The 13,917-nt window shown below is 47.9% G+C and overlaps 7 protein-coding genes across 7 annotated transcripts; 4 read left to right on the top strand and 3 right to left on the bottom strand.

Moving 5' to 3' along the window:
- Positions 1-1,606: 1,606 nt before the first annotated feature.
- BGZ61DRAFT_487605 (uncharacterized protein) lies at positions 1,607-2,148 on the top strand (the record flags this gene model as incomplete). Its single annotated transcript, XM_046249996.1, has 2 exons — positions 1,607-1,887; positions 1,992-2,148. 2 exons carry the CDS (start codon positions 1,607-1,609, stop codon positions 2,146-2,148), a joined length of 438 nt encoding a protein of 145 aa, XP_046093703.1.
- A 1,693-nt stretch (positions 2,149-3,841) lies between these two features.
- BGZ61DRAFT_375019 (uncharacterized protein) lies at positions 3,842-4,363 on the bottom strand (the record flags this gene model as incomplete). The annotated part of the gene is made up of 1 exon (XM_046242380.1): positions 3,842-4,363. The coding sequence occupies one exon, from the start codon at positions 4,361-4,363 to the stop codon at positions 3,842-3,844; it is 522 nt and encodes a 173-aa protein (XP_046093702.1).
- Positions 4,364-4,566: 203 nt separating this feature from the next.
- On the top strand, positions 4,567-5,518 carry BGZ61DRAFT_374999 (uncharacterized protein; the record flags this gene model as incomplete). The annotated part of the gene is made up of 3 exons (XM_046242379.1): positions 4,567-4,769; positions 4,832-5,172; positions 5,268-5,518. Coding segments are annotated over 3 exons (795 nt in total), but the record flags the coding sequence as incomplete, so codon positions are not given.
- A 915-nt stretch (positions 5,519-6,433) lies between these two features.
- BGZ61DRAFT_319499 (uncharacterized protein) lies at positions 6,434-6,667 on the bottom strand (the record flags this gene model as incomplete). Its single annotated transcript, XM_046238913.1, has 1 exon — positions 6,434-6,667. A coding segment is annotated over one exon (234 nt), but the record flags the coding sequence as incomplete, so codon positions are not given.
- Positions 6,668-7,328: 661 nt separating this feature from the next.
- BGZ61DRAFT_487602 (ClpP/crotonase-like domain-containing protein) lies at positions 7,329-8,294 on the bottom strand (the record flags this gene model as incomplete). Its single annotated transcript, XM_046249995.1, has 2 exons — positions 7,329-7,918; positions 7,991-8,294. 2 exons carry the CDS (start codon positions 8,292-8,294, stop codon positions 7,329-7,331), a joined length of 894 nt encoding a protein of 297 aa, XP_046093699.1.
- Positions 8,295-10,540: 2,246 nt separating this feature from the next.
- On the top strand, positions 10,541-11,296 carry BGZ61DRAFT_541957 (class I glutamine amidotransferase-like protein; the record flags this gene model as incomplete). The annotated part of the gene is made up of 2 exons (XM_046255118.1): positions 10,541-10,621; positions 10,682-11,296. 2 exons carry the CDS (start codon positions 10,541-10,543, stop codon positions 11,294-11,296), a joined length of 696 nt encoding a protein of 231 aa, XP_046093698.1.
- Positions 11,297-12,195: 899 nt separating this feature from the next.
- On the top strand, positions 12,196-12,723 carry BGZ61DRAFT_229303 (uncharacterized protein). Its single transcript, XM_046238201.1, has one exon. It carries the CDS (start codon positions 12,218-12,220, stop codon positions 12,509-12,511), a length of 294 nt encoding a protein of 97 aa, XP_046093697.1. The 5' UTR covers positions 12,196-12,217; the 3' UTR covers positions 12,512-12,723.
- The last annotated feature ends 1,194 nt before the right edge of the window (positions 12,724-13,917 follow it).

The raw sequence follows: 13,917 nt of genomic DNA, 5'->3' as shown, positions 1-13,917 counted from the left end.
GAGGGCCTTTAGTAGTGCAGGAAGGATGTTGGCGCCGTTGAGAAACCGGGTGAAGAGGGAGATGCTCGCGATGGCTCTGTTGAAATGAGAAGATATTAAATGCTTGATTCATACTAAATGTGCAGTAGGGGAACCACTGTTTATGTACAGGCACGATCTCTTGTAGAATGTTCCTCCTTCTTCCACACCTTGCCACCGACTTGGTCGCCTCACACTTGTGATCTCCAACAGGCTCAATGCATTTGATCATGGAGTAATGCCGGGATACACACGCCTGCACTGCCGCTGCTTAGTCTCAGTCATAACCAATAGCTTGACGCACTTGCGTCGGCGAAGTAGACAAGTGAAATTTAATCGGCCGAGACCTGCAATTTATGAATTTCACTGCCTCCTGAGACGTCCCTTGCGAAGTCACGATGTCCTGTGATGTTGTCTACGTGCACCAGATTAGTCATCTGTTCGATCGAATTCGAATCGAATTCGATCGAGTCTTGGCATTCGATTCGATTCGAATCTACCAGGGTTACATTCGATTCGATAGATGCCTGACCCTGGTCATATGAAGGGTCGAACCGGGGGTGGGAAGGTTTTCCCGACAGGCGATCTTGGATACTACCGAGACCTGATTAAGTTGAATTGACAGTTGAGGCTGATCTTAATTTCTGCAACCCCTGCGTAGACTCCTTGTAGCGATTCGGTCGACACACGGGGAACTTCCGTGGTCGAGTGCCGAGGAGGCGTTTTCGCAACGTACCGGTAGTACGCCCACCTTATGCCCCCCCCCCCCGCCACTGTTCCGTATTATTGGCTGCCGTTCGAGGGGAGTCACTGACTCTGGAACATCAAGTTTAAACAGCAGCGCCAGTTACATGATTCATGTCTTGACGGCAGAAACTTGAAGTTGAAATACTTGCTTCCAATACCGGTACCTGCAAAATCGGCGGCCGTTACGTCCCGCGCGACACGGATCGCTGGAGCAGGGGAGCAGAAACGGACTTTGCCATTCATCGACAGCGCCAAAACGTGGGCAGCAGTACCTTCTCATCAAAGGCGGCCTTGTGTCCTTCCAACCTGGTCACTTCCCCTGCACGCTCGAAGTTTCTCATTCTGTCTTCCTGATCTTTGTTTCCCCAGCTCTTTCACAAGCATAAGAACAGCCATTACAGCCGACAAGTCGGCCTGCTCATTCGCATGGAGGATAAGAACGGCCTTGGAAGGACATGCATAGGAGATTCTCAAAAGAGAATGCCGTCAGCAGCACTTTGGCATAGCGCGCAGGACACGTTGAGACCCTCGAGACCTGCACGCAGAAAACTGGCAATTTGAGAAAAAGGCATCAGATCAGGAGTTGCTAGAGTAAAGCAATTTAGCTGGACACTCGACATTCAGCGGTCAGCAAGTGATCAGCGGCACTTGCTGACAACTGGCTGGATCAATAACGGAGCCATCTTATTATTCCAAGATCCAGCAATACAAACCCCTATTGCTTATCTTTTCTTCAAGAGAGACTATCGTTGAACTCTTGACACCCATTTAATTCTACAACTGTCGCATTCCCACCGTCGCTCTCGTCGGTACCACTCGGTAACACTCTTAAAGCCTACCCATGCGCTTACGCACGGGCCATGGGTGCCATATAACCCAAACCCGACCCACAGAAGACATCCGCATCCTCATCCGAGCTCCAGAAGAGCACCAGGAATGGGCGAAATCTGTCACCAACTACGCCCTGCGTGAGGCTACCTACAAAATGTTAGGTCTGATACTTATCGATATCCCGGATATCCACCACACAGCCACAGGCTTCGCCATTCGGCTTCGAAACAAACTCGTCCGACAAAAGATCCTAGCCAACGAACAGGAACTAGGACACTGCCTCAAGACGCCGTGAGTGCTTGGTCATTGGACCATCAACAAAATGCCAAGCTTCTGGAAGTGTTGTGCCTGTTTACTCCCACTTTGCTCGTTTGACGGCTGAATTACCATACAAGGCAACCTCTGGAGTTATCTTCCGCTATGACGAACCCAGGGAAATATTATCAAGGCACTGGGAGTCAACAACTGTCTCCAACTTCTCCTGTTGCCGGTTCCTTTGCCTGCCTGCACAACTATCGGCGACAGAAACTGAATCGTCGCTGGGAGAGCTAGTCCTCTATCTGTCAACTAGGTGCTTGTAGACTCGCAGTCTCCCAAGCCAACTTTCCTCTTCCTATTCTCCGTCATCCGGTATCTCTACTCTAAACGAGCGATCCTCATAAACTTTCAATACTCGTGGAAATCGCAGAGTAAAGTACCCAACATTCGCAGGCCTGTTAAAGCCAGCACTAACTACCTCTACTATAAACGGATATTTAAATAGCTCTACTAGCTGCAGCCTCCATGCGGGTTTTAAAAGGATATTAAACTTAGGTATAAACTTAGTAAATAGTACTTATATAAAGTATTTATAGTAGTTAAGGTATATAATATTTTCTTTTAAGATATTATATCTATTAATTATATTAATTAACGTATATAATAAGCTTGCGTAACAAATAAGGTTGCGTGACATTTTGCAATTTCTTAGTATTTACACCTTAAAAGATAACTTTTTTATAAAATTCTCTATAATTCAAAATGAGAGTAAAAGAGCTTAAACTTGAAAGTTAGCTTTATTAAAGGATAAATATTTAATAAAAGTTTTTTTTATATTTTTAGAGAATTTACTTATATACTTATTAATAAAAATCTTATTCACACTGTATAATTAGTAATTACTATATAAAGGATTTTTTTTAAAAATCTAAATAAATAGCTATATAGTTTCATTCTTAGTTAAATACTTGAAAACTCTTTTTTTGGATTTTTAAAAACTATATAGCCTATTTTAGAGAATTCTAAGTTTACCTTTTTAGCTATACAATATAAGTATTACACATACTTATTTATCATGCAAGCTTATCATATATATTATATAAAATCTCAGCTTAATATTAAAATAGTAGATCTTATTCTTATTTTTAATATACCTAATATAGAATAATATTTATTATAAGCTATTAATATTAAGCTTATATTTATCTTTTATATTATAATATCCCCTAATAATAATAAAATTTATAATATTATTAAGGCCTAGAATATAATCTTTCTTAAACTTAATAAATAGCTTACTTTTATTAAATAAGAAGTAAAGATTATTATAATCTTTAAGTATAAATTCTTCTTACTATTATATAATAGCTTAAATAAATATCTTACTAAGCTATTCTACTATATTAAAAAATAAGAATTTAATTACTTTACAAGACCCAATATCAGTCCAACCCGAAATATAACAGACCAGAGATTAAAGTAATTATTGCTATTTATTATAAGTCTCTAAGCTATATATAATATCATCTAATAATAGAATATCGTAGAATATGATCATAAGATGCTCGCCCGATTCGACGGGCGAATCTCGAGCAGCTTCAAGAAACCGTCCCGATCGTTTTACATGTCTGCGGATTTTGTGGAAAGGCTCGATTCTCCCGTTGTCGTTCCATACCAGCAGCTCGCCCTCCAGGATGCACCGCTTCTTGATCTTGCAGCCTGCTGTGTCAAGCTCAAGGCTGCCCCGCAGTGCCCGATGAATTCCCATGCAGTCGCTGGTTGAATCTCTCCCACTCTTGGAGAAAATCTTGATTCCGGCTCCGGATTTGTTCAGGTCGATATGGATTTGACAGTACTCTCCGTCGTACTTCCTCTCGACGCTCATTCGTCTCGGCCCAGCCAATTGACAGCAATGCCTTATGCTCCTTGCTTTTTCGTAGGTCGCACGCGCAGTCATTATCCCAACCTCGCGACAATGCTGATTATACTAAATTTCTCCATCGTATTCTAGGAGCCGGTGAACCATGTGCGGCCATGCCCTTGTCGATTTTGTGTCAATAGATTCAACAAGGTAGTTAAAGACATCGTTCCGCATTTTGTTTCCACTCCAGGCATAGGGCCTAAGCGAAAGTGCCCAGCAGATTATCGCGTCTGGCCTCAAGCCACGAATTCTTTCGCACCTTCTTTGGTTGGTTGGGGTGGTTGTGACACCTGGGCCATTAAAGATTGTGCCGATTGTTCGCACGAATAGAGATGGTACCCTGACTCGTCCGCTAGAAATCACGTCCGTAGTCTGACGTTCCACCTCTAATCTTTGCATTGAGCAGGCTTCACAAGCTTTGAGATTATCATCCTTCACTGTCTTTTTAACAAGTGAGGATCCCATCTCCTGAAGTCTCTCTCCGAGTCTCTTGAGTTCGGTCATTTCATCCTCTGTGTGTTGATCCGCATTGAAACCGTCGACGAGGCTTTCTAAGCCCTGGATCGACGTGGTAATCTTGCTCAACATGGAGGTAGACATTGGGAAAAACTAGTCTTTGAAACGGAAAAAGAGGAAAGTCCGAGGTTGCGCTGCCCTCCCCCTTTCCTTCCCCTTCAATCTTTCAATCTTTGTGTTCTCTATCACTTTTTCGTTAACAATGGCAACGCTGGCTCAATGCTTGAATTGCTTCCCAATCTTAGACAACTTGATGCCGTATCTCTCGGCCACTGGCACGCATCATAGCCATCGATTACTCCGACGTCGAATCTCTTGTTACGCTGTTTCAAGACGAAAATGTCCAAACGGTGCTTTCGGCGCTAGGCGTCTCGACGCCTCTCGAATACGAGAACAATTTAATCCGGGCTGCCGAGAAGTCCAAAATTACCCGAAGATTCATCCCAAGCGGCTTCGGTGCTAAGTATGGCCTGAGTATGTATCCATAATATCCAGCTGTGCTCGAGTATAGCATATACTAAAGCTGATGGCAACTTTCAGACACTGGTCCTTCCCCTTAGCTGCACCAAAAATCGCAGCCGAAGAAGCGCCCGAGAAAACGCAGCTCGAATGGACCATTGTCTGCAATGGATTTTTCCTCGATTACTGGGGCATGCGCAAGATAAAGTCTTATCTAAGCCCTTCGGCCCTGGTCGTTGATATGCTAGCCAGGAAGGCTGCCATTCCAGGCCCGGGTGATACTCCAGTTGTATTCACGTATTCTGGTGATGTTGCGAAGTTCACAGCAGCACTTCTGACCCTTGATAAGTGGGAGAAAGTGTCATATGTGATTGGAGATAAGGTTACTTGGAACGAATTCGTTGCCACTGCTGAAGTTCTTGGTGAGTTGATACGCCAACGCATAAATCTCTACATTTTGCAAATTATTATCTCATAGTTAACTGCTTAATTCATGAGCGTTAACGAACTGCTGTAGGGGAGAAATTCGACATTGTCCATGATTCACTTGACATGCTGAAATCTGGTAAAGTCACTGAGCTTCCAGGCCAGGTGCCAGTTTATGCAGTTTTCCCCAGAGAAGCTTTTCACAGCATGTGTGCCGCTTTCGGGCTTTTCTTTGACCAGGGCCTCATGAACTATAAGCAAGAGCAGGCTGTTAGCCATTTATTTCCCAATATTAAGACAAACTCTGTCAAGGACGTACTGGAGATTGGCTGGAAGAGTTAGGACATGCAGCTCAGAATCGGTGGAGAATTGTTATCAGGTAGAGCTTAAGAAAACCCCAGGCTCCCCGCCTGGTGCAAGAAGAGAACGGTTGCTGGCCATGTAAAATGAATTTGCCCTCATCGGTAGTCCTTTTGTTCCGATTAATTCTCTGATACAAGAAGAGATTGAGATCTGTTTTCCGAATCGGCTGAAACCATTATCTAACTTCTCGACTGCCGCCAATTCTTGACATTGTCAAAGTCGGAGCACGTATAGGACGCGCGTCTCGCGCTTTGCTCTGGCTTAGCCCCAGGATGCACCAGCAGTTTCGGTATCCCACGACTGGCTTCTCAAGAACAGCCTCTCAAAGCAATGGCCTTTTAATTTTATAATCCACATCTCATCACGGCATTTGGTCAACAATCCTTCCTTCCACAGCACTGAAGACTGATGAGCTGATCGTCACCAGACCAAATTACAGGTATGCCTGTTGGAGTAGGTAGTGAAAGCTCGTCTTGTAACCTACATTATAATTATCTCACAAAAACGTCCACAAATCGTCTAGTTCCAACATCCAGCCCCTTGAGCAAAGCGGCATCTATGAAACCCTGTAAACAATACCTATTGCAAGCTTGTAGGAAACAGGTCAACTATTCGGGATCTCATGTCGCCGGGCATTCCACACCCACTACTCGAATACACCGCCCTTTAGTCGTTTTGTCGTTTACGCGACTTTAAAGTGCTCGACACCACTCCAATTTAGTACCTGTACTCCATCTGCATTCCACTATGTCGACTTCTAGAATTTCCAGCGCCTTCAAGCTGCAGAAGGCCGAGGCAAGAGAAATCGAGAATTGGTCCAAAGGCGGAGTCTTTGACCACGTTGCCGCTGTGTTCGTGATACGCGAAGGGGAGGCGTGATAAAATTTTGGTCTGAATCCTTAGCCTCACGACACGCAGCCCGCTGAAAAGCGATCGGCAAATGTTTTCTAGATCTTGCGCGACAGTGCCTCCCTGTTCTGTAACCGATATATCTAATCGGGCGTCCTGCAAGTTTGCTCGTTGCCACATCGTGAGACCCTTGGCGAAAGCTATGGCAATGGACAACCCGGATGAAACCCAGTCGCTGAACACGAATTCATTCTCCAAGAACGGAATCATCCTCGATTCCTAGTAAATTTGTTGGCATGCTTGACTTCTAAAGTTCCTATCAAGCTGACATCTCTGGTTACCAAGCTCCTTCCTGAGCTATTGACGACAACAGCAATATGTAGTGTGCCACTATCAGCTTCAGGGAAGCTTGGCACCCAGCTGTCACCTAATAGATTGGCCGGAATAATTTATAAGTGCAGCAGCCAACATATAAAGTAAAGAACCTTTGATTAATACAGGGTATAGAAGCATCTAAAACTACTCACGAGGAACTTAGTTGAGTTGCGTTTCTCTTGCTCTATCATATATCTCACTTTTGTTCTGTTTCGAACAACCTTTGTCCTCCGAACTCACGCGGGAACCCTAACCTCCATATTTCGATATGAAATTCGAAACTTGACGATACTGAGGCTATTCAAAGGGCCCATGTTAAAGCTGACGATAAAAAAAAAATATATATATATAGATAAATCTAGTGCCCCTGAATTATCGAGTACAGTAAAAGACTATATGTAGCTGCAGCGCGAAGGGTTGAAAAGTAGGGTTGAAGATAGGGTAGGGTTAGGGTTATGGTTTTTTTTGGGTGGCCCAAAGGAGGGGTTTTGACATTATATTCTGAATTCAACCGTGGATTTCTCTCAGTCGAACCTTTGCTCCTCCACTGGTTGTGTGTCCGGCATTACTGGTAAAATGCAGGCGCCCAGTCGGACAGATTCAACTCCGCCTCCAATAGCGACATGTTGCCAAACACAGCGGCTGATCTCTGCATCGCCTGTTGTGTAAGGGGATCAGCTACCTGCTTAGAGAACGCGACCGCCTCCGCATAAATGTCCTCAAAGGTCGGGGCTGAAATGCGGTTGATGGATTTCTTCGCTTCGTGTAAAGCCGTCAAGGGGAACAGTCGGAGCCGAGAAGTCAGCTGGTCAACGTAGGCGTACATATCCGCCGAAGTCTCGAACGCCTTGTTAACCCAACCAATCTTTTCAGCCTCTGACGCAGTAATGTCCTTGGCGGCTAGAATATACTCCATGGCGCGCCCGCGGCCGATCAGATTGGTAAGAAATTGGCTACCGCCGCCACCTGGGATTAGGCCCACCCCAAGTTCTGGCTGCGCAATAAGAGTGTCAGTCCTGGTTGCAAAGCGCATATCCAGAGCCGACAGTAGTTCGCTTCCTGCTCCCCGTGCTCTGCCTTCTACGGCACCAATCGTAACTTGTCGAAGGGTTGTGATATTATAAAGAAGGGTTGCGAATGTGTAGATAAAATTGGCTATAAGGCTGTTATTTTACGTACATGGGATGAAAGATGCGGCCAAGTCGAAAAGCCTTCCTTATTACGTACTATTAGGTCCGGCAAGTATCTCCAGATCAAGGTGGGCGATGAAGAATCTCGGAACATCGCTCTTGAAAATGACGACCTTAGTTTCATTATCACTCTGAAGTCTCTCGACAAGGTCCGTGAGCTCGTCTTGGGTGTCCTGACTCCAAAGGTTGACGACAGGAGCGTCTGGGTTATGGAAGGTGACCTCGAGTACGGTCGAATTGAGTGACGTTTTCAAGGCCCGGTAGTCTGGGAGCTGCAGCGCGATGGCCACAGGAAAAATAGCTGTGACGAAAGCCAAGGTGAGAATCTGTGGGAAGAGCATGGTGAAGGAGTAGATTGTTGATTGCGAGTGAAATGGTTGATGGGCTGAAATTAATAAAAGCGTTGAACTCCTTGGCCTCGGAGCGTATTTATGCCTTTTCAACGTCCACTTGTTTCACGAGTAATGCGAAACGATCCATAATTACAAATATCTCCAACTAATAAAGGAACTTTCTGGATGGCATCGGCCCGTCGTTTGCCAAGCTGGCGTGTTTAGGCCTGTTCCTGCCCGCTCTCAGGCTCTTTCCACACGCCTCCAAGGATATTCTGCTACGGCATGTGCCGGGCGAGGGAACCTCGGTCGTACATACATGGATGAGGCATGTCTGCGGCTCATGTGCCGACGTGCCAAAGCCCACGACTTCCGCAGCGGGGAAGTCGAGCGGTGGCTCGAGGCGCAGCATCTCACATTCGATCAAATACGCCGCCAACCCCTGGGTCCCTCTGACAGACTGGCGAGGCGGGAAGCTTACGTTTGGCCCGGAGTTAAGGATGGAACTAATGACTGCCAACCTAGGTACTTCCCTCAAAAGAGATCATCACAACCTACGGAGGAAGCTTTCAAAAGTTTTCGGTCAAGAAAAAGCAATGACCACGCCACACTAGGGATAAATACAAAGGGGTACTTAGAACACACGTGAACCCACTAAACGCCATCAGAGCATAGTAGGATCTAGTCGCTAATTAAAAATAACCTTCCCTGATGACCCCTAAGGTTATAAAGAATTTAGGGAGCGTACCTGCTAGTCAACCTGAGTATCACGTATCGGAAAGTAGTTACAGGGGTTAAATGATGTGGCGTTTATTAGCGTTGCCGACGACTTTTGAAAGCGACATCTGTACACTAACTAACTAATGCAGGCCGAGACCCGCAATTTGTCTTCAGAGCCCCAAAAACATCACGTCATCAACTTGTCGAGTGACCTGATTACATTACAAATATGGAGTCAAGCGTCTCCACAATTTGTCGCTTTGGTTCATCAGTCCGACCGACCGCCCCCGTTTTCGCTCAGAGCAGGTGAAATGCCGAATGACAGCACTGCTTGGGCATTCACCTCTACTTAGCGCCCAAGTTCTGCTATCGGGGGGAATCCCCGACTGCTAAATACCCGATGTTTCTCCGGGCCATCAGCAAACACAACTGGCAATGCTAAAGCTTAATTAGAACATACGGGCCAATTAATAGAGCCATGGCTACTTGCCTAATCTAGCTATATTCTTAAAGGAATAGCATTCCTGGTACTGCGGAACCGAACCCGAGAAAGGCTGGGATAAGTATCTAAAAGCAGAGGGAGCTTGCGTAATCGTTGAGGCTTTCTAGCTCCTCCTTGGCCGTGTTTTGGCATCCCCAAGGAACCCCACCAGGCTCGATCCGGTGGCCTCGAGCCTGCGCCATTATGAGAGTTGAGAGAAGCGCATTGGAATTGGGGAGAGTAGGCGCAGGCCGCGACGAGAAACTTCGCGGGCGGGATGGGTCGAGGAAGGGTGGAGTTTGGTGGGTTAGCGCAAGGCTAAATTGACGATTATTAAGATAGTTAATAGCATAAGCCAGCTGAACCAATGAAGGGGTTGGGTTGTGGAGGTGCAGCGATCTGGCTTTTGATTGGGCAGTAAAACTGTGTTTATCAGCCCTAAAGCAGGAGCTTCGGCAGTTGAACCTTCCCCGCCGGGGCATCCAATGAATTTCCCTTCCCCTCACTTACTTCTAAGTGCTTCGACCCCCGGTCGTCTCAGTCAGTCAAGGTCTAAGAAATCTCCCGACATGGGACACTTGATGAATTCAGGCGAGCTGAAGACATTGGTCAGCTACTATGATGTTTCTATGATATCCGGTAAACTCCGTGATGCTCTTGGACATTAATTTGGCGAGTCCGGTGACATCTCGAGAGATGCCGCTATATCCGCGTTCGGACTCCTGTTCTCGATTACCAATACAGGCTCCGTCCTGATACGGGACCAACTCCGGGTTTCGGCTGCTTTCTCGAAGCCCAGAAGACACACTGCGATTGGAGGGAGCTTCAAATCATGAATCGCGGCATGACGTGAGCAGATGCGCTGCCCAAGCCACGGCACATGGCTCTACAAGGGCGGCGCAGGATGATGAGTAGCAATGGATAGAATAAATACCACCGACAATCTCCAGCTTCACTTGGTTGAGATGAATCCTACGCATACCTCAGCACTTGATCTTCACTTACCACTGTTCCCTACCTCATTCTATACTCAATATTCTCGCATCAAATCACAATGGCCAGGCCCAACGTTCTCGTCATTCTCACGTCCGTCGATAAGGTCCCCAAGTCGGGCAAGCAGATCGGCTGGTATCTAGTAAGTTGAATATGCTTATATCTTCGCGACCTTCCGTTGATATTAATTGGTAACGTGAAGCCTGAGCTCGCCCACCCATGGCACGTTCTGAACTCCAAGGTCGACCTCACTTACGCCTCCCCCAAGGGCGGTGAGGCACCTATCGACCCCACCTCGGTCGAGTACTTCAAGGAAGATCCCGTCTGCAAGGACTTTTACGAGAACCAATCGGACGTCTGGAAGAACACCCTCAAACTATCTGACCTTGCCGGCCGCGCCTCCGACTTCGACGCTGTCTTCTACCCCGGTGGCCACGGCCCCATGTTCGATCTCGCCTTTGACGAGAACTCGCTAGCCCTGTTGCGCGACTTCCACGCCCAGGACAAAGTCATCTCTGCCGTATGCCACGGTCCAGCGGCATTTATCAATGCCAAGACCGCAGACGGCAAGCTGATTCTTGAGAATAAGCTGGTGACGGGCCTTGACAATGTTGCCGAGGAAATAACTCAATTCACTGGGGAGCTGGACTTTAGTCTCGAGGATAAGCTCAACGAGGTTAGTGGCGGTAACTATGTTAAGTCAACCGAGGGCCCGTTTGGGGAGAAAGTTATTGTTGATGGAAAGCTCATCACGGGCCAGAACCCAGCGTCGTCCTATGGTGTGGCCAATGCCATTATCCAGGCCCTGGGTATCTGATCCAGTTCACATGGCACGTTCATGAGACTAGAATACTTACGAGATAAACATGTTTGAACACTCTTCGTCAAATCGTTACCCGTGATTGCCGTTACAGATTTCCCTAGCGATAGAAAGACGCCTGCCCTGTGGGGCAGTCTAATTCAGATGATCATAGTATTACTCCTTCGCACTCGTAGCACCCTCCTCCGGCATGCCCTCGCAGTTAAAGACTTTCCCGGCCAGCTCCTCAGCTTTGCCGTGCCCTTGGGTGGCAGGATCGCGGCCCTCGGTGACGGTCTTCATGACGGACTGGGCGTGGGCCTAGTCTTGCTCGCCCGAAGATATCCAGGCAAGGGAGCCGGGGATGCTGCCCGTGTTAGTTTCAGATGGTGTAAGGCTTTGACAGCCCTCCCGGTGCAATTTACCTCTCCGGCACCATTGATTTACTCGACGTGTGAGCTGATGAGTCCCTGTCTACACGTGCAAGTCAGCCCTCACGATCCTCCTTGTCGTACGTATCGAAACTCGGGCGGTCATGCTGGTTGAGGTTGCCGTTGGACTGGTCAGCCATGATTGCAGTGGTTGAGAAGACTTCTGATATTATTTGGACAAGGGTTTGGTGTTGTAGATTGGTGTTCTCTAGAAAATCAGAACCGTTACTCTGCTTACGGAATCTAGGTAGGTAGATGAGATATTTTCATGACATCGGGGTCCAATGAAGTCAATCTCGCAACGTCATTGACTGTATAAGTTCCGGAGCCTCAAATGAGAGATCCACGACTGTACTCTGCCATCCCTTACGCGCTCGCTAGTCGGACCGACCTTGAAGATTGAATACTGCAACTATTCAGAAAACATCCTGTCGTGCGATAAACACAGAGGGTTGGAAATGCCTCCCCGTGACGGTAGAGCCAACGATTTGATGACACCAAGCAGCAGATGGGCCATGACCTGAAGCGGGCACACGAGCTGCTTGAAGCTATCCCAGCGCGCCCCCCGGCTACCCCGCCGGTCTCTTTCGCTGACGTCAAGTGTTCATCACCCTCATCCGAGCCTGGCAATGTGAGGACGAACGTCTCCAACAACACCTTGGCATCGTCCTTGGCAAATGAGCTCTATTGCACGATTTACACGTCGCGGGTCGAAGAAGGGAACAGAGACTGTGCACAGCTAGGACCAATCCGGAAAGCCATCGAAAATGAGATGAGGACGAAGGATGGCCAGGCGGCCTGAAGATGCGCCGCCGTTGTAAGGGATGCCCGGAACACAGAGCGAGTCAAGGTCATCTGCAGAGATGAAAACGAATTGAAGCAGGTCAAGGAAGCCGCGCAGAAGACGGTGGTCGTGGGAGTGAGGGTGATGAGAGACCAGCTCTACCCGGTGAAGGTGGACAACGCCAACCGAACTGCAGTGCTAGACGCAGAAGGGAACGTCCTACCTGGCGCTATTGCGAGTCGCGTCGCACACGACGCCTCCCATTCCTACTATGCCGCCCTTCTGCGAGCTAGACGTTGCTATCGACAAGGCGCTGCTGGGCAAGCACAGCCGTGCACTATACGACTCACTGAAAAGAAAAGAATCGGACGTGATAGCCCAGCTTCGGACCGGGATGGTGCGACTGAACAGTTATCTTCACAGGAGAGGGGCAGCGGAATCGGACATATGCGATTGTGGACAAGCAGCAGAGACGATTGAACACTTCCTCTTCCGATGCAAAAAGTGGACAGTGCAACGGGAAGCCATGATTAAATGCTCACGAACAAAGATTGGGAATTTGTCCTTCTTCTTGGGAGAAAAAGCTGCGTCGGACGACGAAAAGTGGAAGCCAAACATACAGGTCGTGCGGCAAGCAAATTTGCTATCGCGACAAACAGGCTCAGTGTGGCTAACAAACCGACAGACCTAGACCGACCCCTTCGGTCGGTCGGTCTTGGCTGTAAGGCTTCGCTGTCTAGGTCTGTCTGGGTTAGCAACGCGGCCGGTCTGGGTCTGATTAGCTGATGCTCTCATTGGCTACCTTTTCTATGCCCCACTTAATTTGGCACTGCGAACTTGCACCCGCAAAAGGAGTGGGGGTGGCACGAGGGGAGTCGAGGCTGAGTCGGCCAATGGGAGCCCTAGAAACCCCTAACCCAGACCAACTCAGACCACCCAATCCGACCGGTAGCTCCAGTCGGTCGGTCTGATGACAATTGCCGGTCGGTCGGTCTGCGGCTCGCAACAGCGCAGGCGAGGTGGTTGCCAGCTATTCCTTCACTCTCGGGCCCGGAGACGAGCAGAATCCGTACACAGTGGAACTAGCAGCAATAGCGGTGGCGCTGAAGTGCACGGGCTGTCAGCAGGTTGCATAAAGGTGGGCTGTAGACTTTGATTAATATTGAACATGGGAAGAGGAAGTGGAGGATCCCTGCTAGCCTCGCCCTGCGCCTGGTCAGCTTCCCCGCAGCCAAGGATCGGAATAGCTGCCTGGTGGTCTACGATGGCTTCAGAAGTACAGGTCTGCGGCCATTTTGTGGCATCAGAGCTTTACTAGGGTGTCAAGGTGCGATTCTAGCTGCAAGATACGCACCGATGTTGAGTCACTACAGCTTATGAATACAATGCAGATCTCTCTCATCATGTCGTGTCTGTGGGCCTAG

This window comes from Ilyonectria robusta (assembly GCF_021365365.1).
Source record: "Ilyonectria robusta strain PMI_751 chromosome Unknown BGZ61scaffold_82, whole genome shotgun sequence".
Classification (NCBI taxonomy): Eukaryota; Fungi; Ascomycota; class Sordariomycetes; order Hypocreales; family Nectriaceae; genus Ilyonectria; species Ilyonectria robusta.
Note: the sequence above shows the minus strand (reverse complement) of the source record. Positions and strands in the feature narration are given on the sequence as shown.